Source organism: Schistocerca serialis, chromosome 9 (genome assembly GCF_023864345.2).
Source record: "Schistocerca serialis cubense isolate TAMUIC-IGC-003099 chromosome 9, iqSchSeri2.2, whole genome shotgun sequence".
Taxonomy (NCBI): domain Eukaryota; kingdom Metazoa; phylum Arthropoda; class Insecta; order Orthoptera; family Acrididae; genus Schistocerca; species Schistocerca serialis.
The window spans coordinates 38,030,847-38,057,080 of NC_064646.1; the positions used below are offsets into that span (position 1 = coordinate 38,030,847).

At 40.0% G+C, this 26,234-nt stretch overlaps 1 protein-coding gene across 5 annotated transcripts in view; it reads left to right on the forward strand.

Moving 5' to 3' along the window:
• LOC126419783 (UDP-glucosyltransferase 2-like) overlaps positions 1-26,234 on the forward strand; it is a 335,883-nt gene that overhangs the window by 186,270 nt on the left and 123,379 nt on the right. Inside the window, exon 7 of one of the 5 annotated variants that reach the window (XM_050086964.1) lies at positions 15,726-16,213. The exons of 2 other annotated variants lie outside the window; for them this stretch is intronic. In XM_050086964.1, the coding sequence (XP_049942921.1) occupies positions 15,726-15,797 (72 nt within the window). In that variant the 3' untranslated portion in view covers positions 15,798-16,213. Of the gene's footprint in view, positions 1-15,496; positions 16,214-26,234 lie in introns of those variants that run through there. 2 more of the 5 variants (XM_050086963.1, XM_050086962.1) reach the window with 2 other exon arrangements.

Genomic DNA, 26,234 nt, shown 5'->3' on the forward strand with positions numbered 1-26,234 from the left:
TTCCGATACCTTGCTTGTCATCCATATCTTCGTACTGGGAAATTCCGAGGGTGCATTCTAGCAGTATCTCTTAAGAAAACCGGCAAAGTCTCACAGGGAAGTTTTATACTATGTAACCGCAAATTGTGGAAGTAGATGTATAGAAAACTACAGATCATCTCGGTCTCCCCATCGTCCTTCTCTTCAGACGGATGATTTCAGGGATTACCATAATCGCTTTATGTTCTGTGTGTGCACAGACGGATCATCGGAAGACAGAATGGAATACAAACTCTTGGTGAAATCCCTCTTCATTCAAAGCGTTGTGCGATTTCCATCCATTTGTAATGAGTTTGGTGCCAGGAAAATTAAGTTCTTAACGAAAGGCACTAAAGTTAATTTAGTTCTGGAATACACTTTCACAATGAAACATTTTTTTGAAGCTCCTTCTATGCCTCTGAGTACCCTAATCGGTTCAGTTTCGTTCTTGAGAAGTCGTCCGTTCCCATATTTTCGAGTTGTTATGTGCAACTCATCTGCTTCTACAAACTTTTTGACATCATCTGCTGGACCACTACCATCATTAGTCACAATTACGTAAGACACTTCTCGACAGAAACCGTAATAGTCACAAACAGTAGTAATCGATAGTCGAGCTTCCGACGCTGTCTTTTCCAGAATGTAATCCTTAATCCGGTAGGAAACCAAGATGGCGCTCTGCTTATTGTCAGTTTTAAAATCATCAAACAATGTGTTTTCCCCTATACTCGTTCTTTTCCGGCTTTTGCTACAATTCAGCTGTAATGGGAACTCAAGACAGCTACTTTTCCAGCCAAGTCTGATGCAGTTCTCCCCATAACAATCCAGGCAATTTCTAATCTTGTTATTCGGCAGCAAATAGGACTTCGACAGAACTCTAAGCAATTTTCAGTGGTACTCAACCTAGGGATCAAATCACGCCACGTTTAGTATTATGAGGACTCAGGGGCCCCGACTTATAAAAAATATTGGGGGAGCCTATACTTGGGGTTTTGCCCTGGGAAATTTTCTAAATTTTAGATGAGAAATAGTGAGTTTTAACGTTTTTTATGCATTTTAGAGTCATATGATCAACATTAGAACTCCGAAAACTGGACTCTCGATAACTCGACACTCTGGGAAGCTCGACAAACTTGATACCTTTTTTAGCTTTGAAAAAAGAAACAAAGCATAAACACACACAGTATTTTCGTAAAAAGCTAATTTAATTTACAGTAATAATCATGCTTGTAGACTATTACAGAGCAGTGAGTATATAGCTCTGAAAAGACTGAAATTATATTTAAATAAATCCTAAACTATCATTAAAAGAATAAAACATAAAATATTGCTGTCGCACAATAATAGCACTTTCATTAATAAGTGAAATAGACAATTTAAGCTTACTTTGATAATGCTCAGGGATCATTAAATAAAAAGAATATCTCAAAGTAGATGCTTTAGTACAGTTGATAAAGTTAATACAGTATGCCTAATACTTTCAGTCAAGAAGTATGTAAATAGCGTGTTTTAATTGGATCTTACACCCTAAAAATATTTAAGTATTTTTGAATAAGTAATACAGGAATATAGTTCAAAAATGGTTCAAATGGCTCTGAGCACTATGGGACTTAAACTGCTGAGGTCATCAGTCCCCTAGAACTTAGAACTACTTAAACCTAATTAACCTAAGGACATCACACACATCCATGCCCGAGGCAGGATTCGAACCTGCGACCGTAGCGGTAACGCAGTTCCAGACTGTAGCGCCTAGAACTGCTTGGTCACTCCGGCCTGCAGTAATATAGTAATACAGTACTAAACTAGTACTAAGATTTCGAAACTGAAAATTTAACACTATGTATGTACTTAAGTCTCTAGTTTATAAACATTTTTTAATATTGCCTTAAATGCCATCATTAGGGCCAGAGTGTATTTAGAAAGGTGCAAATGTCGACTGTCTGGCTGGATAATTGAATATGAAGTCGTTGATGACCGGTCGGATATTCAATTCATACAAAACATCTCGGTGGGCATGAAGAAGAGGGAAGTTGTTCAATCGCTTCTGTCCCATTGTTGATCGGAGATATGACTTCAGACGTCTAAGGGCGCTAAATGGCCGATCTGCTGTTGCTGTCGTGATTGGAACTACTTATTACTGTAAATTAAATTAGCATTGAACAACTTCACATAACATTTCTCCAACTGCAAGCTATTGTGTAACGTACTTTTTTACATCACACATGTTTTTTTAAGACCAGTTGTTTTCTATTAGCGAATCGGCTAACATATTCAAGTGTGAGCGCAGTTTCTCAATGTCTAGGTCATTTTTCAAAACCTCAGTTGATTTTTCCAAATTTTTTTTGACTCTGTTTACTAAAAGCAAGCCTCTTGTTCAACTGCAATGACCTGTGAGAGTCCAGTTGAAGCAAACCGCTCAGTAATGCAAGATTACACCATTTCACAAACTACAATGTAAATAGCTTTTTAGTATTCCTTTGGGGTTTTGAAAGTGTGCAGTGAGCTGGCTTCATTGATTTCATACTTCTTTGGTATACTTCGATACCAAGGAAGTGAAGGATCATCAACTTGTGGAAGTTTTTCTTTTAAACACAATTCCCAAAAGTATTGTCCGCATCTCGTGGTCGTGCGGTAGCGTTCTCGCTTCCCGCGCCCGGGTTCCCGGGTTCGATTCCCGGCGGGGTCAGGGATTTTCTCTGCCTCGTGATGACTGGGTGTTGTGTGCTGTCCTTAGGTTAGTTAGGTTTAAGTAGTTCTAAGTTCTAGGGGACTGATGACCATAGATGTTAAGTCCCAAAGTGCTCAGAGCCATTGAGAGCCCAAAAGTGTTAAAAACTATCTCGCCTTCCATTCAAGATACAAATCAAGCCCTCATATATTTTTTCCAGATCAGCAACACTTAGATGAGCGCACTGAATTTTTTTCATTGTCATCCTCTATTGCGTGGCAATAAAGACGTAAAAAGAAATAAGTCTTGAATTGTAACATTGACTCAAGGTAGCCTGCACATTTGTAACCTGCCTCTGTTTTGTCCTCTGCAGAAAATGTTTCAAAAAACTCTAGAAGTTCTTCAAAGTTTTTCGATATTCTCAAGCTACTAGAAGCCCGCGTAGTCCATCGAGTCGGGCAAAGGGGTCGTAGACCAGCTTGGTCGTTAGGGCTCTCACAGCGTATACTTCTGAAAAGCCCCATCCTTTTGTTGGATTCCCTTACAGTGGCTTGGCTAAAGCCATAATATCCCTCAACGACGTAAGATGGCGGAGACTGTCTACAACTGCCAAGTCTAAACTGTGAGCAGTGCAGTGCACATAAGTGCTTTTGGTTGTATATCCAAAACTAACCTTTTTAGTCCTTTGAACTTACTTCTATATTCAAGGCACCATCAGGGCACAGTCCTCTTAAGCTACCCATTGACAAATCAAGACGAGCAAAAACGTCTTTTAAAATACTAAACAGAGTTTGTGATTCAGTTTTGGGGGTATCGTATAAGCCAATAAAGTCTTTGTTGATGATTAAGGAATCATCGACAGTACGAATACAAAATGACACTTGTTCATGAATCACAGAATCACTTGTTTCGTCAACCATAATAGAAAAATGTTCAGTCTTCTTGATTGAAGCTAATACCTTTCTCAACACAGACATTCCTAGTAGGTCAATGATCTCATTTTGAATATCGTGGGACGACCACTTATACCCCGAACGCCCTAACCAATCTTTAAACTCAGGTATATCATTCTTTCGGAGTTCCAACAATTGAAAAAAATTTGAGCTTACATCTTGGTGCCCTCTTATTGTCGGCATAGAAATTGCACAGTAGTAAAAATTGCCTCAAGAGTTAAACGGCCTTTCTTCATATCACTATCTAACTGTTCATTCAACTGGGAGGCCACACTTCCGTTAGTGATAGAATTTAGTTTCAGAACACCTTCTTTATGGGTAAACGTATTTTCATGAAGACAGAATTTTTCCAATGCCTTTTTCCAGTTAGAAAACCCAACGGAAGTAAATGCATCTTATTTTTTTGAAGAAAATTGTAATTGATTTTTAGCGTCTGTGACTTCGCAGGTTTCGCAAAAAGTTTTTTCCGTAGATGCTTCATATTCTACCCATGTGTATTTGATCATCCAAGGCTTCTGAAATGATCTTCCCTTACCGGATTGTCTTGGTTGCGGCTGTAAACGGTTCTCGCCTTAAGATGACGAAGCAACTGACGACACAATCATTGTCGGAGGTTGACTTGCAGTATTCTCAACTTCCAAGCGGGCCTTTTTGGTAACAAATTTATCCATTGCAAACTTAATTCACAATACACAAAGAGACTAAAGTAAACGAACATAAAATAGTCATATAAAATAGTCCACTAGACACTAAAGTCGGAACACTAAACATGTTTGCAGCATGCACTGAGCGAAACTATCCACACTGAATGACTGCGACAGCAGGGTGGGCTTTATATAACCGCGGCGTCGTAATGTCTCGAAGCGTCAATGCGACGCTAGGCGGATGGTTCCAGGCGCCTCTGCTCCAGTCCTTTTGATGTCGCCACGGCCGCAGCGCTGGCCCGCCGGCGCCAGACTTGACCCGAAGGTTCCCGCACCGGGACAAATTCTAAGTGTGCTCGCAGTACCGTAATACTACCATGATTCACACCACTCGTTTTCAGTTAACCTGCTTACTACTGTAATAATTATTTGTTTCAACTCATTACTGGATGTATTTCAAAAGGTAACTGACGTCAAACAAGGAAAATAAAAAATTCCAACATAATTTTGTGATTTTACGAAGCATAATATAACTAACAATTTTCTTAAATTATTGGGAAGGCTCTGACCCCTCAAACGAATTTTTGAGGGAGCTCGGGCCCCCTCAGGCCCCAAGGAGTCGCCGCCTATGTGAGGAGTACACTCCAAAATTGCTCCCAACTGGGAGACATGCGAGAGCAAGTTTTCCCTGCCCCCCTCCTAGCCCTCCCTTACTAAACGGTGGCTGCTTGGTCTGCAAAAAATGATTCCTCCTCAAAAGGTAATAATCTTCCAAATGTCACACGCCCTATAATTTTGAAGTTAATAGAAATCTTTTTAAATACAGAATGAAATTTTGTTTTAATTAAATACGATTACTCTATCTTAATAGTAGGAGAAATTTCTTCACGATATGCAACGTAAGGATACGAATCACATCCACTGTTCCTAACGTCTGGAAGCTCTCAGGCGAAAACAACTGCCATGCGTGAAAGCAATATCTCTGAGTTAGCGTCAGAGTCTCAGAACCAGAGAGTAGCTTTTTATGCACTTTGTTATACATGGTGCTTTCCACAGAATGCATCCTTCTTTGAGCCAAACAGATGGAATTCGGGAGGTGCGAGATTCGACCTATATGATGGATGAGAAAGAACAGTCCCCTGAAGTTTTGTGAGCTCCTCTCGGCTGTGCAGACTCGAGTGAGGTCTCCTGTTGTCATGGAGAAACAGAAGTCCGTTTGCATTTCTGTGCTGACGAACATGCTGAAGTTATTTCTCCAGTTTCCTGAGCATAGCACAATACACTTCAGAGGTGATCGTTGCATCATGACGGAGGGCATCAAACTGAATAATCCGTTCAGAGTCTCAGTCTTTTGACTGCGATCCGTCGATCACCTCGAATGAGAGTGTCCGCACGTTCCAACACTGCAGCAGTCACAGCTGTGTGTTACCGGCTGGCAGGTGGGAGATCAGACGAGTTTGCGCGACCTTGTTGCGATGAAGACAGACGCCTCGCTCAACGATTCACCGTGCTTTTGTTCACTTCTAGGTCTCTATACACGTTTTGTAAGCACTTATGAATTTGCGATGCTTTGGTTTCCTGCCAAAAGCAACTCAATGACGGCTTGCTTGGAATGCACGTCCGTTACCGACGCCGCTTTGAAGACTGCGTATAGCACACCCAACTATCGGAAGTCCACGAAACTATAGTAGCTGAATCGAGGATATTCCACGACGTCCCTCAACAAATTCCACATTTTTTCAAACGAAACTGGCCGAGAAAAAAAGTGTCGCAGTACTTATTGAACACCGCTTGAATTTGATTTAATATTTTGTTTCCCAGTCTTAATTTTATTTTATTGTAATTATTATCGTAGATAGTGCACATTCGAATGCTGAGTCGACTGCATCCTTACCGATCATGGCGTCGCCGTTGTAAAAGTACTGGACTCTCATTCCGGAACACGGGGATTTCCAGCCAGCCAGCTTCGCGTTTTCTTTGGTTTCCATAAAACACTTGAGGTGAATACTGGGACGTTTCCTTCGAGGAGGCCGCGGCCTGTTCTCCATCTCTAATAAAAAGGTCATAGAAAGGTTATTTAAACCCCAATCACCCGTCTTCTTACTCTGCCCTTCCCTTTATTCCACTGTGTTAATTAATAACGTAACAGGTCGAGAAACCAACTGCAACGAAAACTGAATATATTAGACTGGCAAAGCCTCGTAACCGCTGAAAGGGGTTTCTGTAGACATCCGTTAGTGGTTGGCTGGTTGGTTTTGTGGGGAAGGGACCAAACAGCTTAGTCATCGGTCCCATCAGATTGGGGAAGGATGGGGAAGGAAATCGGCCGTGTCCTTTCAAAGGAACCATCCTGGTATTTGCCTGAAGCGATTCAGGGAAATCGCGGAAAACCTAAATCAGGATGGCCGGATGTGGGTTTTAACCGTTGTCCTCCCGAATGCGAGTCCAGTGTGCTATTCACTGCACCAACTCGTTGAGTAATTCTGTAGAAATAATTATTTCTTACACAAGTTCCACGGAGTACCTACCTATCCAAAACAATTCAACTACGTATTTCATACATTACGTAACGAATGGCTACGCCAGCTGTTCAGTGGAGTTCAAAGTGAGATTCAGTCATTCGATCCTGCATTTCGTTATTTTTTAACTCCTGCAGGAGACTGGACCTGCGGGCTTTCAAAAACATTAAAATGAAATGGTGTGATGGTGGCCCTCAACTACTTTCCCTCTGACTCAGTGTTGAAATATTAAAAGTCTTGGCTGGTTTCGTTGTCTAGGGGCTGGGATACGTAGTTGCCGCATTACAGGCCAAATACTGCTGAGTATACAGTATACAATATGAATATACATATGAACCGAATGGTGGAAGGTTTCTATCACTCGGCGATTGCGAATGTAACGTAGAAATTTTTAAATGAAAGATTGAAATTAAATAAAATCTGCAGGTACTAGCTGAAAGACTTTAAATGATGAGTACGATAGTAGAAGTTCTTTTTGAGAATGTAGTATATTTCTGCAAAACACTTATTGGTGTCGATGGTCCAGCAAATAAATAAAATATAAAACATCCTGGCAAATTAAAACTGTATGCCGGACCAAGACTCGAACTCCCGAGTTCGAGTCTCGGTCCGGCACACAGTTTTAATCTGCCAGGAAGTTTCATATCAGCGCAAACTCCACTCCAGAGTGAAAATCTCATTCTGGAATTAAAATATAAGTTGAATAACAGGGAAACAATAGATTAGTACTGCACATAATTAGTTATGAACAACAACATAGCTCGCCGGATATTCACTTCTAAACGCACACTACGTCTTCACTGTAGAAGCCACGGAAATCTCACAAGTGCACAAGTCGGCACTCCAAAGTATTTCTATCTGCCCCGACCACGTGCAAACAAGTTTATACAACTACACCCACCGGCAATAACAATAACAACAGAACTTTAACACTTTCAGGAAACTCTTTTGCCAAATAGTTTTCACAAGAAAGCTCAACATAGTCAAAGCACCTTTCATAAAATCATTTCGGATTCATTTCATGCCCTAAGTCTAAACACCGTAATTTAAAAAAATTGACAGCTACATCAATTCCTTTTCTGCGAAAACAATTTTATGTTTGGAAAGAATGACGGTTCAAAGAATTGTGTAACTGACAAGTGATCCTTACAACTGAATCAATCATTGATCTGAGTCACGTTGCCGTCACATGCATGCGCCATTCTTGATTCAGTGAAACGGCCCTAACATGCTGGGCAGAAGCCCCGAACTGAGATACATATTCAACGGTTTTCACTGCATCAATATTCCTTTGCTGGAGTCAGGTCACAACGAGGCAGGACTTTATTTTAAAAAAATGTAGCCAGAAGACGAAATCTCCGTCTTGCAGGAAACCTTTGAGCCTCATAGCCTTGTTTATTGTCTTCTAATTATTACTATCATCACCAATGACATTTTCCACCCACAAAACTTTCCTTCTGGTATTTGTGTATGGCTGTTACGCTCAGTGATTTGAAATTCCACCGGATTGACTGAGGACAAGCAGGAACACGTTTCTTCACTATATCGTCAAGAACGGCTATGTGTTTAGGAGACTGGGAAAAAAAGGGTACAAATTCCTTCCAAGTTGCTGAAGAAGATCCGCATTTGCTTATTCATGTCACACAACGTTTAACAATTAAATTTAACTGATGTGCGTAACAGTGAATGAAGCAGCATTTTTATACACCTCTTTAATCCTGATTTGAACTCCACTTTTGGGGCCACTCTTAAAAACAGCAGCGGCGTCGTAACACTGAGCTCTCAGTTTCTCAGGTGTTACACTTACGTTCATTTTCTCTAGCTTGCTGAGAACAGCCTTAGCTACATCTTCTGTAGTGCGACTTCTTGGTCGTACAAAGGAAATAAATCTACCGTTAAGTTGCCCCAGCAACTCATCGCGAATTATTTCGACCAGTTTGACAAATTTTCACAGTCAGTGGTTTCGTTCACTCCGATAGCAAGGAAATATGTCTTCGACAGTTCATTCCTGATCAGATTGAGGCATATCTAGTAAATTAAATCCAACAGTTCATTTTGAATTGTTTTGGAGGGGCCTAAGGAATCCCGATTTTCTGATTTTTCGATATGCTGCTTCAAGACGACGTAGAGTTCTGCCATCAGATCAACTAGTCCTCGAAAAATTCCTGGGTTCTCGGAATTTTCTGTTTCGTCATGGCGCCTTAAGGCCAGGTCGAATTTGCCGCACAATTTAATGCAGTCTATCAGTTTACTCAGGATATACCGGTTTTTGAGACATTTTCGTAAAATTTTTTTAAGTTTGTGGTACCACCCTCACTGTCACTACTGTTTGTCAAGATACATGTGAAACAGAAAAATGCGTATTTCACTTCACAACCACTCAGCTGCACTTTACATTGTTCTGTTAAAATGTCGTGTGTACTCTTGCCAGTATTTACACTGTTTTTGTTCTTGATTGATTTTCGGATCTGGTGTGGGCGCCCCAAGTTATTTCACTTTTATCCCATCGGCATGCTCCAAATTTTTACCTAATAAATTACACAACTAATTCATACTGCGCTGTTTCTGAACTCGTGATACGCTGCAGTTACTCGTAAGATAGTATAGCTCACTTCACTCACGCTCAATACCTCCAAAGAAAAGAAACACAATCACAAAAATAACGCACGTTTACTGCGAACACAGTTAGCAAGCAAGGAAACTAAAGTAACGGATCATATTTCGTGCGCTTTGTTCTACTAACTGTTCGTCAAACTGTCGCTATAATCTGTTCATCGCAAGAATGAACGTGATGAAAACACTGGACTATGTATTCTTCCGCATTTGTTGGAACCCCATTCGATTTCCGTTTCACGTTGGACTACACCCAAGCTGTCTCGAGTACTGTCGCGTACGACAATAAGGGTACGTTTTGTGCTGTGCATTACGCACACATCCGCTTAGCGATAATACGGGACAGCTTTACCGGCACATTTAACTTGGACAGCACTGGCCGGTCAGCTGGTACAGCTAGTCTGCAGTGGCGTGACCAGCTGCAGTTCACTTGTCAAAAGCGACGAGGAGGGGAACAATACAGCTTCGAATGTCATTTAATTTTTAAGCTGAAGGAAATAATACGCTGCTAATCTCCTATAATACGCTCCTTAGACGACTAGACGAAAACCGCAACACGTTATCGTTTTTAGGCAACGCAGAGGGTAATTTTTCTGCATAAGCTGTGTGTAACGTAAGAGAGTATTGAAGGATTTCACCGTATAGTTAAATATTGAAGCCACTGAAGGTATTACTTACATTCAGTTGTCTGATAATCTCTTAGCTCCTTCCTTATCGGAATCCGATAAATATATTTCTATTCGTTGATAACGAGCCTATCAACAACAGAATCCAAGAAGCCAACCAGGCGCTACATTTTTTCTTTTATCACGAGCCGTTATACATACCGCCAGCGTTCGGCAGTGACGTGTGAGAAAGCTGCTTGCGTTAAGTTCCAGTACGACTGGCAGCTTAGTCTTTGTTACTTCTCGGGCCAAATCCCGCAGCTTGGGTCCAGATCAGTTCTGTTGGGTTCGTATGGTAATGGTACAGTAAAAAATGTAAAAATGCAGCATTTGTACGATGTGCTCGATGCTGTGAAAATGATTGTTCTTCATGTTTGTACGATACTTACCTACCTCTGTGGTAAAACGATAGACATAGTCCAAATAAAGAGGATTTGGTTTTTCATTTTTGCCTTAAAAATTAAATTGTTATGTTTTCTTCAACAACTTCTATGAAGTCTTGCATAAAACAACGATAATTAAGAATTTGTATTTGAAATGGAAACAGGAATTTCGCGTCCATTGTGTAATTAGAAACAAGAAGACGTCCATTATTCATAAAAAATGATGATAAGTTTTATAATTACGAGATGTGGGTATTTCGCATTGAGCGAGAAAAAAAAAAACAACGATGATGCCATGAAGATTTTAATCAACGCACTTTTAACCTCAACAGGTTCACATTCCATTACGCTAGCGACTGCGGTACACATTCAAGGAGGGTTTGTGTAACAACTGCATTATATATGTCACGGCGAAAACTTCAAAGCCTATTATCTCCGTAACTTTATGAAAAAGATTAAGAGCAGCCTATTTCTCCGCACTTTTTAACCGTGTTCCACGCGCGTGTTTGACTACGGAACAGAAAGCAGGCTCAGCCATTTTCATGCTGCACATTAACAGCGCGACAATCGGAGAACAACGCTGCAGAAGCTGTGACTGTACACGATTTTTGAAATAAAAACTACGTAGCTAAATCGAGATTAAGAAAAACGTTGATGACTGTTAATACAGTTGAATATCTTAAAGTTTCATTTAACGTAACTTAGTAATAAGATATCTCATACATAAGTAGGACGTATTTCCAAGAGCGTAACAACACCACAGTACGTGTTCTGCGGCTTCTGACCAATCATTGTCTTATGATGAACGGATACTTACGTTACCGCATCCTAATGCACTCTGGTGGGAGATTTCCAAACTTGTATTAACAGTGGCTAGAATAGCCAATGGAAGAAGAAAAACAAGTATCTAAAACGATTTCAAAACAAAATAGTGAACGTCGATTAACGCATCAAAGCATAATATACAAGACAGGGATTCGATAGCAAAGTTTTAGCATTCTCACTTGGTATAAGCCTCTTGACTGTTGTGACTAAGTGCTCAAATGGTTCAAATGGCTCTGAGCACTATGGGACTTAGCATCTGAGGTCATCAGTCCCCTAGAACTCAGAACTACTTAAACCTAACTAACCTAAGGACATCACACACATCAATGCCCGACGCAGGATTCGAACCTGCGACCATAGCGGTCGCGTGGTTCCAAACTGAAGCCCCTAGAACCGCTCGGCCACAACGGCCGGCGACCAAGTGCTGTCAAAACTGAAATACTAAGTGATTTTAGGTCTTTATGTAGATTGTTCTTATTGCTGGTATTGATACTATGTATTGAGTTATTGGTTGGAAATAGAGATATTTCATTAAGGAATAATATACTGAGAAGCAGTGGTTACAATTCAAAGTTCCTTGAACGGGTTTCTACATGATGTTCTTGAATTTACACCTTAAATGAGTCTTATTACACGCTAAAAACTTTTGCTCGGTATGACGAGTTACCCCACAATATGATCCCATATGGCATACTAGAGATAAAGAAAGGAAGCAGAGTATGCAAGCTTTTATATATATATATATATTTCGTACGTCCGACATCATTCTCATTGCTAGTACAGATTTGTTCACGAGCTTCAGCAATTCTGTGTTATGCCCTTCCAAACTGAATTTATTATCGAGTTGTAATTCCAGAAATTTAACATTGTCAAGTTCTTCAATCTGCATGCCTTCACGTTAAACCAATGCTGGAAGGAAATCTCTTACAGATTCTGAATTGGATATAGTGGGTATTTTCAAAATTTAATTTCACCTTTAGACCATTTATTGATGTCAGTGAAAATTTCATTATCAGCCATTTCTAAATTTGTACTGGACTTGCTACTTACTACGAATTTTCAGTCTGTTGGGAACAGAAGTAACCCTTTCTGCTCCTCTCAATGATACCAAATACTGCTCTTGCAAAGTAACCTTGTTGATGTCACGGATATGTATTGACGTTTTCTTCCGTCTCGAAGATATTATTTAGCCTCAGGGGCTGTTCTGTGTTAGTTCGGTTAAAATGATCAATAAATAAACTAAATTAAAGTCGAAATTAGAGCAAGTGGCTTTACTTTTGAGATGTTTGAAATATAAAAAAAAAAAAAAGAAAATGAAAATAATTTAGGAAGAGAGGCGTCTTTGTCACTCATTGATATGCAGTACTTCTAACGAAAATACAACATGAGAACAGATGTATTCTGTAAGGAAGGAAACAGTGTCACTCGAAGCTTCCTGGGAAATGACTTCAAAATGTCGTGTCTTCCATGAAGACTCGATAGCAGTCGACTAATAAAGAACTCTGGAGACGTCGTTTTTACTTAACGTATTTCACTGCTTTTGTATTTTAACTTAAGTTACGTCATGTGACACCATGTCGTTTCACGGCAACTGTGCATTTAGCATTTATCGCAAACATGTCACTTTCGATACGATTTGTTAGAAGTAAATTTCTGTTAATGTCCCATCGCCGGTAAAAGCTTTCAGGAGATTGTGATTAGACGCAGTGTCAGAAGTTGAGTGACTACACTGCACTATAGTGGGTAAAGACATGTAGTTATCAACTCGAAAGGAGCAGGTTTGGGTCCTGCTATTTACAAATATTTTTAGACACCAACGCATTTGTAAAACATTCTGGTACTTTCGTATTAATTTAATTGAAGTAAGTTGTTTAATATTTGGTGTTATACACATCTCTGCCTGCCTGTGTTGAGTTTGTTCGACTTTTTGACCATGCCAGGGAAAGTGGCTGAACAAATTCTAAGAACAATAGTCTGAACCCCATCTACATTAACTGGGAAAATCGCGAAGGTAACGAGAAAATGAGTTAAAAATATGCTAATGTAAGTAGGTTCATATATTCACCAACATATATGGATGTGACACTAGAGTTGTGTGACAAGTTCCGTTTTTTTTACATGCACTATTTTTGGATTGCACTTGCTAATACTGCATTGCATTTCTAAGGTGTGGAGGCCACGTAATATTCTGTAAACATAACTAGGAGACATTTATAGTATAGATTTTGTTTCACGAATGAATCAACATAACTAGAAGACATTTATAGTATAGATTTTGTTCCATGAATGAATCAACGGACACAGTATAATTAATTGGAATGCAACAGAAGGCTTTATTATTTATCTACGATGAACTACACATTTGTCCTTCTGAACTGACATCAAAATGAAAGATGTGTAATTACTTTGGCAGGAAAAGAAATGAGGCAATTTCTTGCATAGTATACACTTGAGTCTGATTGGAAAACAAAGATGTGACTTATTCACTGACCTATAACCTACAAGTCATTTCCATTTCTGCATTAAGAATGTAAAATGTTAGTTGTGACACGCTGACACAAGGGGAGTCCACCACGCAACCATTACTGTAATATTGAAAACAGCAACCATTCTCATCAGTTCCATTCACAGCACGGAGCAGACGCAACATTACTTTCACGTCACAGTGGGACTAAATAGAATTATTGTCCCTAGCTGCTGGTATCATATCAACACGATCACAGTGCTGTATTGTTAAAGGGGATGCCTAACCGCTTCACTACTGAGCTCAGAATAGCCTACAAATGACCCCCCCCCCCCCTCCCGCCGCTCATCCCCACTCACACCTTACTTCTGTAAAAGTCTATGCCACCAAGAAAGTCTATGGCAGTTGGAAAATGTGCTGATGTCACTTTCCAGTAACATTTGAGTGGTACAGGCTTCTCCCATTCTGAATAAAATAAAATATAATAGAATATTTAACCTTTGAACATGTTTACATGTAATTTGTGTCATCATATGTTTTATAACTTACGGTGATTGTACAACAAAACAGAGCAGAGTCAGTTCTCTAATTTTATTGTTTTTAATTAATCCTTCTAATCCTTCTACCTGATTCCCTATAAATTCGTAGGTTTTAAATTTTTCAGTTAAACTTAGACCAAAATTTTAAATCTCAGTAGGTTAACTGATGTTACTTTCCACAATGAACGTTGTATTCAGTATTTTGAGGTTCAGGGCCCTACTTACTCATGAGTTGAGAGTAACAGTCAACCAACAATGAACAAAATTTGCATTTTTAAAATTTTTTCGTAGTGGTCATTAAGACAGAAGTACACATTATTGATGTTGCCAAGAGAGTTCTAAAAGCTGTTTTCAAATTCTGGACCCTACTTATACATCAGTATCTCTCTGAAAAGTATGTTGTTCATATAATTCAACAACAGTTAATGAGATTTGTTTCTTTCAACATTTTACTGTAGGAATAAAGTACCCCACTTGCCCCCCCCCCCCTCGGTAATGTGCATTGTGGAAAATGCCTTGATACTGCTAGGATTAATTATGATTGACAGCTGTCCCAAATAAATTCGCTGACTGAATACCTTAGCATCAGCTGTATTAATTACAGATGTACTACCTAATGGTGTCATGAAAATTTGTGCTTGACCGGGACTGGGACTGGGACCCGAACCCAAATTTCCTGACAACCGCAAGTGGTTGCATTAACCACTTGGTCTACCCTGCATGCCTTCCTGACCAACCCAAACTTGTACACGTCACACTGTCAACATACCCGTATCATAGTCCCTTGCACTCATTACTTAATGGTCATAGCCTCGTTCTCACAGGCACATGAATACGGGGTAAAGCTGTGAGCATTAAATGATGAATTTGGGGGACTACTGTATAGGAACGTGGACAGTGTGGCACATGGAAGTTTGGGTCAATCTGCGAGGCATGCACGGATAGTCGAAGTGGTTAAGGTGACTGCCTGCAATAAGCAGGAAATCCACGATCGAGTCCCGGTCCGGCACAAATTTGTGTGTGTCACCAGTAGGTAGTATATCTAGTACAGCTGATGCCAAGATATTAGTGGTCAGAGAATTTATTTCAGTCAGTTTATTGTTGACACACTCCCTAAACCAATTTTATATCATTATTTTTTTTCCTTTTCTTTCTCTCCTTGCACACTAATTGTACTGGGTACATGTATAAAATTATTATTTCAGATATATGGAGAACGCAAAAAAGTACTCCAGGCTGTTCCACGACCGACCGGAAAAGCCTCTGGATACGGCCATCAACTCCATAGAGTACGTACTGCGCCACGGTGGGGCGCGCCACATGCGGTCTGCGGCTCTGGACCTGACGTGGTACCAGTACCTGCTGCTAGATGTCATCCTCTTCCTGCTGGCGTGCGCAGCAGCAGCTGTAGCGGCAGCAGTCGTCGCAGTGAAGGTCATTGTGAGGCTTATTTCCAGCAAGAGTGGCTCAGCCTCAAAGAAGGGGAAAGGAGCTAAGAAGGATTAGAAGCTGTCAAGTTGAGGTCCCAGGGACCTACAGCCTGTAACAAGCTGTAGAATGGATCAAAGTGAAGTCTGCCAGCTGCAGGCAGAGTGATTAGAGAGGAAATGAGACACCAATGTTCAATATTTATTTATTTTTCTTGGAACAGAAACTACCTCTTGATATAAAAACGGACACAAAATAAAGTGGTACAAGAATACTTTATGTTCGTCTCAAATATCAGAGAAAACCATGGAGTGATCTAATGCGGACTGTTCACTAATTAATAATTGTTCAAAAAAATACTTTTCGTATTTTCTACTTACTTACAGAAGTTTTGTATGTAATTACGTTGTTTTACTACATAACTGAGATTGTTTTAGGTGCTATGTACAATATTCAAAAAGTAGAAACACTAGAATATTACAATAAAAATATAAACCAACATTTTAAAATAATCTGTTATTTTCTTTTCTCAAATGTTCCATAAATCACATTGTCTTTGTGCAACTATCCATACAATGTTTTATCTGTCGAAAGCTCTTATAATAAACTTATCTCTACAGCTGAGATGAAGCTAGAGGGCTGGTTCTCAGAGTAGATGTGGTGATTCAAATCTTGGTAGTGGGTGAAAACTACTTAGGCTCTAGGAAGAAAGGTAGTAGTACACAATTCTAGGTTTTAGTGTACAATTCTTGATGTCTAACTACACACTAGTAACCCGGGTAAAATCCAAAACTAGTCACAGTGTCTAACAGAGAGAATGCACGTGACAACAAATGATGATCGCCAAAAGGAAGGGGAAGTTAAAGTTTGTGGCTCCTTTGGTGCTTCTGGAGAAGAGTATACTATTTGCCGACGTTGGGTCTGACTCTGACTCTGCCACTCCGAAATTTATATGTAACGATGGATTACAAATATTTTAGAGACTCTTGGTTCTTAAAATGGTGTGGAGATTCTGGATTGATTGTTTGCAATGAATCACAGAAAGCGGAATAATGTTGGTATAAATCACTGTATTACAAAATGAAGATACAACATGAACATGTGTACACAGATAACTGTGTCACAGCAAGCTCCAAATACCAAATACAATCTCCTCACAGGAGCTCAACTGCTGGTGAGGTCCACACAGTGCCTCTCCTCCAGGCTCTTTCTTCTGGCAGAAGAATTTAAGAGGAAGGAAAAGGACTGGAGAGGATTAGGATCGATTAATTGAGAGGAAGGTTACAGTACTAAACGGTGAGGGCATTAGTCCTGCAAATCCGAAGCAGAAGGGAGAGGGTGTGCTAAAAGTGGACGGATCCAGCCAGAGGAGTCAAACTATAAAAATGAGGAAGTTAAGACATATGCAGGAGAAGGTAAAAAAACGGTAGTCAAAATATAAAAACTGGGAAAACAGAGGGGTAAAAGGTTGGTCTTTGCAAGGGGGAGTGGTCATTGATCCCGGACTGAGAAAACATGAAGAGAGGCTCCAACCACAACCACCCTGCCCCTGCTCCAGGAGAGAAGCAAAACCTTATATCTGAAAATATAAACCACTTTATGGACCAGTTCAGCCATCCATTAATCTTCTGCTAATATTAAATTTAGGGATTATGAAAGAGTATACTTAGTAGGGAGTGCAAAAAGAAGGGAACATTACACCAATGTATGGGATACTGTCAGTCTGGCTCCACAACCATATTGTGTGGGTAGTTCGTTATGCAAGAGGAAACAATGAGTGAGCCTACCCGATACCACACATACAAGACTTTGTGCAAGTACTTAGCGGAGCACACATCTTCAGTGTCTCGGACTGCCGCAAGGCATACTTACAGATACCAATGGAACAGCGTGACATATCAAAGACAGTAGTGATAACACCTTTTGGCCTGTACGAATTCTGTTACATGCCTTATGGTCTCATAAACGAGGCCCAGCCTTGGCAGCGTTTTATAGACTCACTCCTGTTTAACTGCACATATTGCTACGCACACCTCAAAGACACACTAATTTTTTCCCCCTCCGACAGGGAACAGTGGCTGCCAGCAGACAGTTTCCCTCCAACGCATGAAACCAGCCTGGACGATCGAGGAACCTGTACCACACCCCCTCGAGTCGAGGGTTCTTCCATCAGGTAATGACCCCGATCTCACACAGACTTCCCACTCCCCTGCGCCCCACCATTATCATATGTGCACTGAGCCTACACCTGAGGGCAACTCAGTGGTTAGGTATGACAATACTCTACCCTTGTTTCACACAGGCACTACGTGTGACAATCCACAGGCTCAACCACATGTTGCGTGGGACTTTACCCCATCCCAAGTGTTGGCACCCAATCCCCCACTGAGTGTTCCAGTGTTTCTCCTGAACTACGTTACTTTCCCCCCCCCCCCCACCCCACCTAGTGCCCTCTACACGCACTGTCAATGAAATTCGCATCTCAATAAACGCCTCTGAGTGCTGAAGTGACGAGCTTTCCTTGCAGCTCCACGAGGGATCCATCTTCATCCTCCGCATAAGGGAAACTTCACGTGAGTCCACACCCACGTCACATATCACCATCCCGCACACAGTCCCTATTCCAAATGGGGTGAATACACCTGCCATAGCTGCAACGTTCAGCATCGATGGGATGCTCAAGATTCGCATCCCCCTCTCCACCTGTACTCCAACGACGACATCTTCTGTGCCAGTCCAGTTCACACATGCAGGTCGACCAGTCTGCCCCTCCCCCCTCCACTGGATGGTGGACTATACGAGCGCTAGTTCACCCTGCACAGACAGTATGGGCTCTTAGCATACGCTGATATCAACCAGTGAGCATCCCACAACGCCACTACACAGGAAGACACCCACGTCCTTCCCCCCAGTAATCCACATTGCCACCAGGGGGGGGGGGAGGGGGAGGGGCCTGTGTCGACAGTCGACCGCCAGTAACTCCACCAGCGAAGTGCAGAGTAAATAGTAAATGGTCTTTGGAGAGTCAAGATTCTTTGGGCATCCTGTGTACTACTTGACTGAGTGATATGCATGTCATGAAATACTGCATTGTTTTTCTTGCGTTTTCTGTAATTATACGAACCTTAATAAAAGTGTCTTATCATAATAAGTTGGAGTTTTCTGTGCATGGTCTGTCGGTATAGCCAAAATGTTTATGGTAATAAGGATATAGAAGCTACAAAAATTTCCTTTCTTGAACACCACACCAAAGAAGGATCAATTGAAATTACATGTATTGTACTCCACAGTAATGGTCTTAAGTTACCAAAGCATAAATTGATTGGAGTATATAGGCCACCAAATGCTGATGTAATGTCGTTTATGGATAAACTTAGTAGTGTTGTTGGTTAGGCTGGTTCTAATGACCTTACTATATCAGGTGACTTTAATATAGATGCAAACTCAAATAGTATAGTAAACTTGAAACTGTACTGATCTCATATAATCTTGTAAATATAGTGAACTCTGACACCAGGATGACAGACATATGTTCCACTACAATAGATTATGCTATAATCAACAAATATGTTATAGATAACGTAAATTACAGTAACATAGATTTTCTTTATTCTGACCACTTCTGGCAGGTGATAGAATACAAACATTCAGTTGTGCCTAAAATAACAAAAATTGTGCTACAGAAACAAATGCTGAATACCTCAAATATTAATGCTCTTAAAGACAAACTAGCGAATGAGAAATGGGATTTATGTGGAGACTTCAACATTCATATTGGAGAAAGTAATGACAAAGAAAGAGCTTTCATGAACTTAGTAAGCAGCTATGGGCTATTTGTAGGAAACTCTCTACCAACAGGTGGAGCTATTTGTCTTGACACAATTGTGTCAAGACAAATAGTTGGGACTACAAAGTAAGTGTGGTGGATCCTATACTAGCAGATCACCATGCAGTAATCATGAAATTATGGACAAACTCATTAAGTACACAACAAATTCCCAGCTGGCATTCAAATTATGTATTCAGAAATAAAGTTATTACAAAGAAAAGCTTAGATGATTTCAAAACTACAGTGTCTTCTATAGATTGGCACGAAATAATTTATGAATTGCCACCAAATTATGCATTCAATCACATGTTCCAGACCCTTAAAGTGAAATTTGATGAACATTTCCTAGTAAAACCCAAGAGATATTCAAATGCTAAATCAAAATGTAGACAAAAAACTAGCAAAGTAAAGATGTGCTATACTCCTAGACTAGCCAAAATAAAATGTATTGTCCAAGTACTAAATGACAGTCATAGCTTCTAAAGATATAGATATTAAGGATAGACTGTACTCTAGTTATTTACAGACCAAAAGGATCTACAGAAAGGAAGTAGAAAAAGCAAAGAAGGAAAGCAATGCCAGATTTATTGAAGAAGCTCACAACCCTTGTAAAGCAGCATGGGACCTGGTTAATGAGCACAGGAAACAGCCCACCTCTTGCTCTAATTCTTGCAGTCCAGATGAGTTTAACGACTATTTTATAAAAATAGTGGAAAACACAGTGGATGAAATTCCTGACTTTGGAATAGATCCTGCAGCTGCTGTGAAATTTGAGAATAAATGCAGCATGGTAATGTGGAAGAGAGTGTATCCAAAAGAAATAATAAAAATTGTAAAAAGCTACAAATCTTCGGGGAGCCCTGACATTTATGGCATTTCCTGTACTATGTTAAAAACTATAATCAATGAAATTGCACAGCCATTAGCAATAGTAATAAATAAAAGCCTCTGTGCAGGGGAATTTCCAGATCTCCTGAAAGAAGCATGCACAGTGCCTGTTTACAAAAAAGGCAGCCCACATGAAGTGTCAAGCTACAGGCCCATATCTATAATACCAGTACTAGCGAAGGTAATGGAATCTATAACGAAAGAACAACTATTAAGTTACTTTGAAGGAAATAGTCTCTTTTATGATGCACAACATTGCTTTTGGAAGGGCAGGTCAATAACAACAGCTGTACTTGACTTAGTTACAAACATAAGTCAAGGTTTTGAAGACAAAGGTCTATAGCACTAGTACTCTGTGACCTTAGTAAGGCATCTGACTGCATCCCACTTAAGGCCCTGCTCAGAAAGCTAAAAAAAATATGGTACAGGGGGATCTGTACTGCAGACTCTTGAATCCCACCCGAGAAACAGACGACAGATTGTCTCCGTGCAAATAACTGATTCAGGTGAGAAGAAGCTACAGCATGGTGTGCCACAGGAATCGGTAATAGGGCCCCCCGCTGTTTTTTATCTTCGTAAATGACATAGGCTCCAATGGGCACACCTTGCAGTTTGCAGATGATACAACCTTGTTCTCAAAAGGAGACAATGTTGACGAGGCAGTCCAACAAGCAGAAGTTTTGTTCAATGAAGCTAAGGCCTGGTTTATCATGAACAAAATGAAAATTAATGAAGGAAAAACTCAGAGGAAGATATGCAACCTCAGCAATGCTGAGTATTCAAGTATTTTGATAATGTTTTATCTTGATGTCGTCTGTCCAGCTGTGGCTCGTGAATGACACAGAATTGGTAATAAAGGTAATAATAAAGGATTCTGTGTACCATGTAAAAGGGTTGGATGAGACATGGAATGAATTCTACTCTACCCTACTGCATCATTATGAATATAGTTGTCCAGTCAGAGAAATCTGGACGGTAGTTAAACACTGTCAAAATGGAAATAATCCTAGACTAAAACTCCCACCAAATCTGATTAGGCTCAGGCAGCAAGTACATTATCTAAAACAGCTGTATAAAGCTACTACTATGCAGGATTTCAAGGAAAAATACAATAGGGCCAAGCAAACTTTTAAAAAGGAAATTGTTGACCTAAGGAAGCACATTAACAGCAAAACCATAAAACTGTCTGACAACATATGCAAAGCATTTAGGAAGCTGATTGACAAATACTGAAAAGGTCCCAACAAGATGAACATGGAACCACTCAGCATAAGATATGATGGTTACATTATAAAAAAAACCGATACTATATGTAATATTTTAATAACTACTACATTTCTGGCGAACAATCAACCCATATTATAGATTCACATGTAGAGACCCAATACCATCTCACCCAGTGTACCGAATTTGAATTTATGGAAGTGAATGAGGAGGAGGTTCGCAGGGCAATATACATGCTAAAGAAAAAATTTTCATCTGGATGGGATGGCATATCCAGTGCTATTACTAATGCATGCTTTAAAGAAATCTCTAAACCTCTTACTCACCTGATTAACTGCAGCATTAGAGAAAACATGTATCCAACGGTTCTAAAAATGAGTGTAGTGAAACCAGTGTATAAAAAGGGAAGTAAGGAAGACGTCTCCAACTATAGACCAATATCATTAATTCCCACTTTTAGTAAAATATTCAAAAGCATTATCCTTTCTCAGCTAAGTGCTATTTTCACAAGACATAAACTGCTTGTAGATTCGCAGCATGGCTTCAGAAAAGAGCTAAGTACAACCACAGCAGTTACACAGTTCATCCATGAAGTTTACGATCTGTTGGACCAGCAGATGCAGACTGCAGGTATAGTTTTGGATCTGAGCCATTTGGTACTTCTGAAAAAGCTAAAATCTTATAGTATTGGGGATCAAGCCACGAATCTTCTAACCTGAATCGTAAGCAAAGCACTAAATTGTCATACAAACTAGAAAATAAAATCATGAACTCCAAGTCCAGAAGTGAACCTGTGTTACAAGGCGTACCACAGGGCTCAATCCTTCGACCCTTCTTACTTATATACATTAACGACATTGCAGAACCTATAACCTCCCATATTGTAAGCTATGCAGATGACATGTCAATCTTGTTCTGTGGGAGAGAATCTAATGAGTTAGAATCTCTTGCTACTAGTGGTGTAACAAAATACTTCAATGATCAGGGACTCAAGGTGAATGTCACCAAATCTCAACTACTGGCATTTAAAACAGGCAGTTCTCACTACAGCAATATGAATAGTGTGTGTAATATCAATGCAACAGAAAATGGTAACTGTAAATTCCTGGGTGAGAGTTGATGAAAATTTGCTGTGGACATTCCACATTAATTTCATATGCGGAAAAGTCAGTATTGCCATGTATCTCCTAAGCCAGCTCGCAAAGATAGTTCCCAGCCAAGCACCCAAACACTTAAATTAGTATATTATGGAACGCTTTACCCCTTTCTCAATTACAGAATTGAACTATGGGGCTGTGCAGCTGATGTACATTTCAAAATAGTACTACTACTACTACTACTACTACTACTACAGAAAAGAGCAGTAAGACATATACATGGGATGAGACATAGAGATTCATGTCGTGAAGTGTTTGTGGAGCACAAATATCTGACAGTATATTCTCTGTACATCTTCTAAATAGTTGTATTTTTTATAAGTCAACCAACAGAAACTATCGAGGTCAGTGATGTACGCGATCACAACACTAGAACAAAGTGTAACTATTTCCGTAACAGAACAATGTTAAAAATGACTGATAGAAATCCATATATCAGTGGTTTGATTTGGTATAAAAAGCTTCCAAACGCTCTAAGAACATACATGGGAAATGTTTTTAAAACAAAATTAAAACCTTTTCTAACAGAAAAATGTTTATATTCTTTCAACGAATTTTAAAGATAGTGATTGTAACATGAGGCATTAGGAAATCAGTTGTAACGTGATGAATGTAAAACATAGACATAAGAAGCAACAGCTATAGAATATAGTGTATTTTATAAGTGTAAATATAACCATAGTATTAAGTCTGATGTTTGCAAAAGCCATCATTACGATGGCTCCATGCAAAGAAAATGTAAATAAAATAAAAAATAATAATAATTTTCTTGAGGCGTGCCATTGCTTTTCCAGGATTTTTGATACTAAACATAAATAAACAAATAAAAACACATAATTACTCATTTACCACTTTAAACTTTAGAATGCTGCTGCTAGTTTTGTCTATTTAAATTTATTTATTACCAGAAAGACAGTTTCTCTCAGTCGAATCCCATATTCCGATATGTCATTTAAAAATGGTATAGATTCTGCTAAACTGGCTATGATTGCTCGATGCAGCTCTACTAGCCGCATCCATACACACCTTGTTCATATTAACCGAACAAAGTATTGCCAAGATATTAGCTTTTGAACTTTCACAAGTTTACAATTTTTAAGACGACAATAGGTTTTAAACTATTTTCCTTTTTTGTGGCGTGTCTAGATAATTTAGTTTTACATATTTTTCTGTTCATGAGTGCCAACTCACACCTCAGTATCACCCTTAGTTTTGTTTTTATCAATTATTCTGTGACAGAGAATTTTCTCCAAGAGCACAATCATGGCCTGGTCAAACGATTCCCGATGGGGGTTGGTAAAAGCTGGTGGTAGGGTTAGAGTGTTGGGCGGTCCCCATGAAGTCATGGAGCCAAGTTGTCAACAAGGCACTCTGCAAGCTGGTGGTGTGTCCATATTGGTGTGGGCTGTGTTTACGTAGAATGGACTGCGTCTTCTCGTGTAATTGAATTGATCATTGTCTGCAAATGGTTATGTTCGGCTACCTGGAGACCATTTCTAGCCATTCATGGGGTTCGCCATGTCACTGGCCCGCAATTGCTCGCGACTGGTTTGAAGAACATAGTGGACAATTCGAGCAAATGGTTTGTCCAAACTGGCAACACTTTCGGAATTATGGATGGCTATAGAGGCAGCATGGCTCAATATTTCTGCAATATTTCAAAGTTACATGTTCTCCAAAGCATTACATGCACAAATGTGATTGATGCACGAAAGAGCCGTAAACGCGCCTAGTTTGCTTCGTGCCCACCAGTTGGCGTTACGACTGCAGTGCCTTGACAAAATGGCGACAAGGCAAGAAAAGAGTTTTTTTTGTTATGATATGCGAGGTGTTTATCAGTTACAACACTCCAGCAAGCATTCAGAGGGAATTACGGAAAAGTACTGCCATGTAAACAGGGCATTGTGCACAGTTATCGACAATTTATGGACCTGGTTGACTCTGCAAACGGGAAAGTGTGGGTCGATCAAGTGGGCCAGATGCAACTGCGGAGGAAAGTTTTATATGCAGTTCAAAAAACCGATGGTCCACATAAGCTCGAAATTGTAAAACCGTGTACACTATGGAGGATTTTGGGACAGGGGCTGCATTTGAAACCCTACCATCTGCAGCTTATGCAAAGAGTAATACCGGAAGATTATGACCGGCGGTATCTGTTTTACAACAGAATGGAGTAAGCACTTGAACATTTCACCACCGAGCTGGTACTCGACAACAATGAAACCTTCCATTTCCTGGAAAGGTTAATCGCCACTTTGCGAAAGTGTGAGGCACTGAACATCCCCGTGAAACTGTGGTCCATGAATGAGGTTTTATGTGCAGTGACACAGCCCAAGTTGTATGGGCCGTTTCTCATCGGTGGCAACACTAAGTCCGGTACCTCTTACGTGAACATATTGCACTGGACTGGATTGCAGCACCAATGTCTGTCGCAACCTAACCACCACCAGACCCTCTGCCCTGGAGGTATCGCTGGTGGTACTGCCTCCAGGTGCTACCCGGATGGGTGAATCCGCTCCACAAAAATCCCGATTGTAGCACTGGTTGGACCCACCTGGAACAATGTGCCACACCTAATGGGTGTGCACCCAACTCCAAATGCTACTGCGGACTTAACATGGGTGTATCCATTTCTGAATCCTACTCCAAACCATGGGGATCCATGCTAGAAACTATCAAATGCACACATACAAAAAAGGTAAATGGGTTTTGTAAGTCAGCTCCTCAAACACAGTTTCTATCTATCACATACACGTTGGATTTTTAGTGTATAGCTATATAGAAGCTTTGATATCTGCAGTTGATCATATTCCAAACAGCTAGAAGTAAAAATGGACGTCTTCATAGTAACATAGTCATGGAGTGATATTTTGTGAGAATCAGTAGGCTTAAAGCTGTATTTAAGACAGTTAATGTCAGCACACCACCTGCACTGTAATCATGTGTCTTTTAGCAAATGTAAGAATTCGCTTCGGCAAGTAGCATTGTGTTTTTCAAGGTCGACATCTGGAAGAAGAGGAGTATGTGATCAAGCAGACACCTCATAGATTCTCTCGGGCTAGTTGGGAGAAACAGAATGACTGTTGGATGCTAATGAAGCCTGGTAGAATAAGCGAGCCTTGTGCATATACACGTAAAATATCGAAAAATATGGGAAATAAATATATAAAGAAGGGCAAAAATCCAGATACAGAATTATTATACAGGTTATCATAACTGGAAATGTAGTGATGCGCAATAGGAAAACCATATGTCATTTGATAAGAGACAAACATGTTTGTAAAAAACGTATTCGTTGTACGTTCATACCAAAATTTCCTGAAGTTGTAAAAGTGGTCAGTGTAAAGCTTATGAGAATAAGGGAAGGACCGCTGGTCTTTTATCTTCCTCCCGTGTCATCGCCTTTTATCGTTTGGA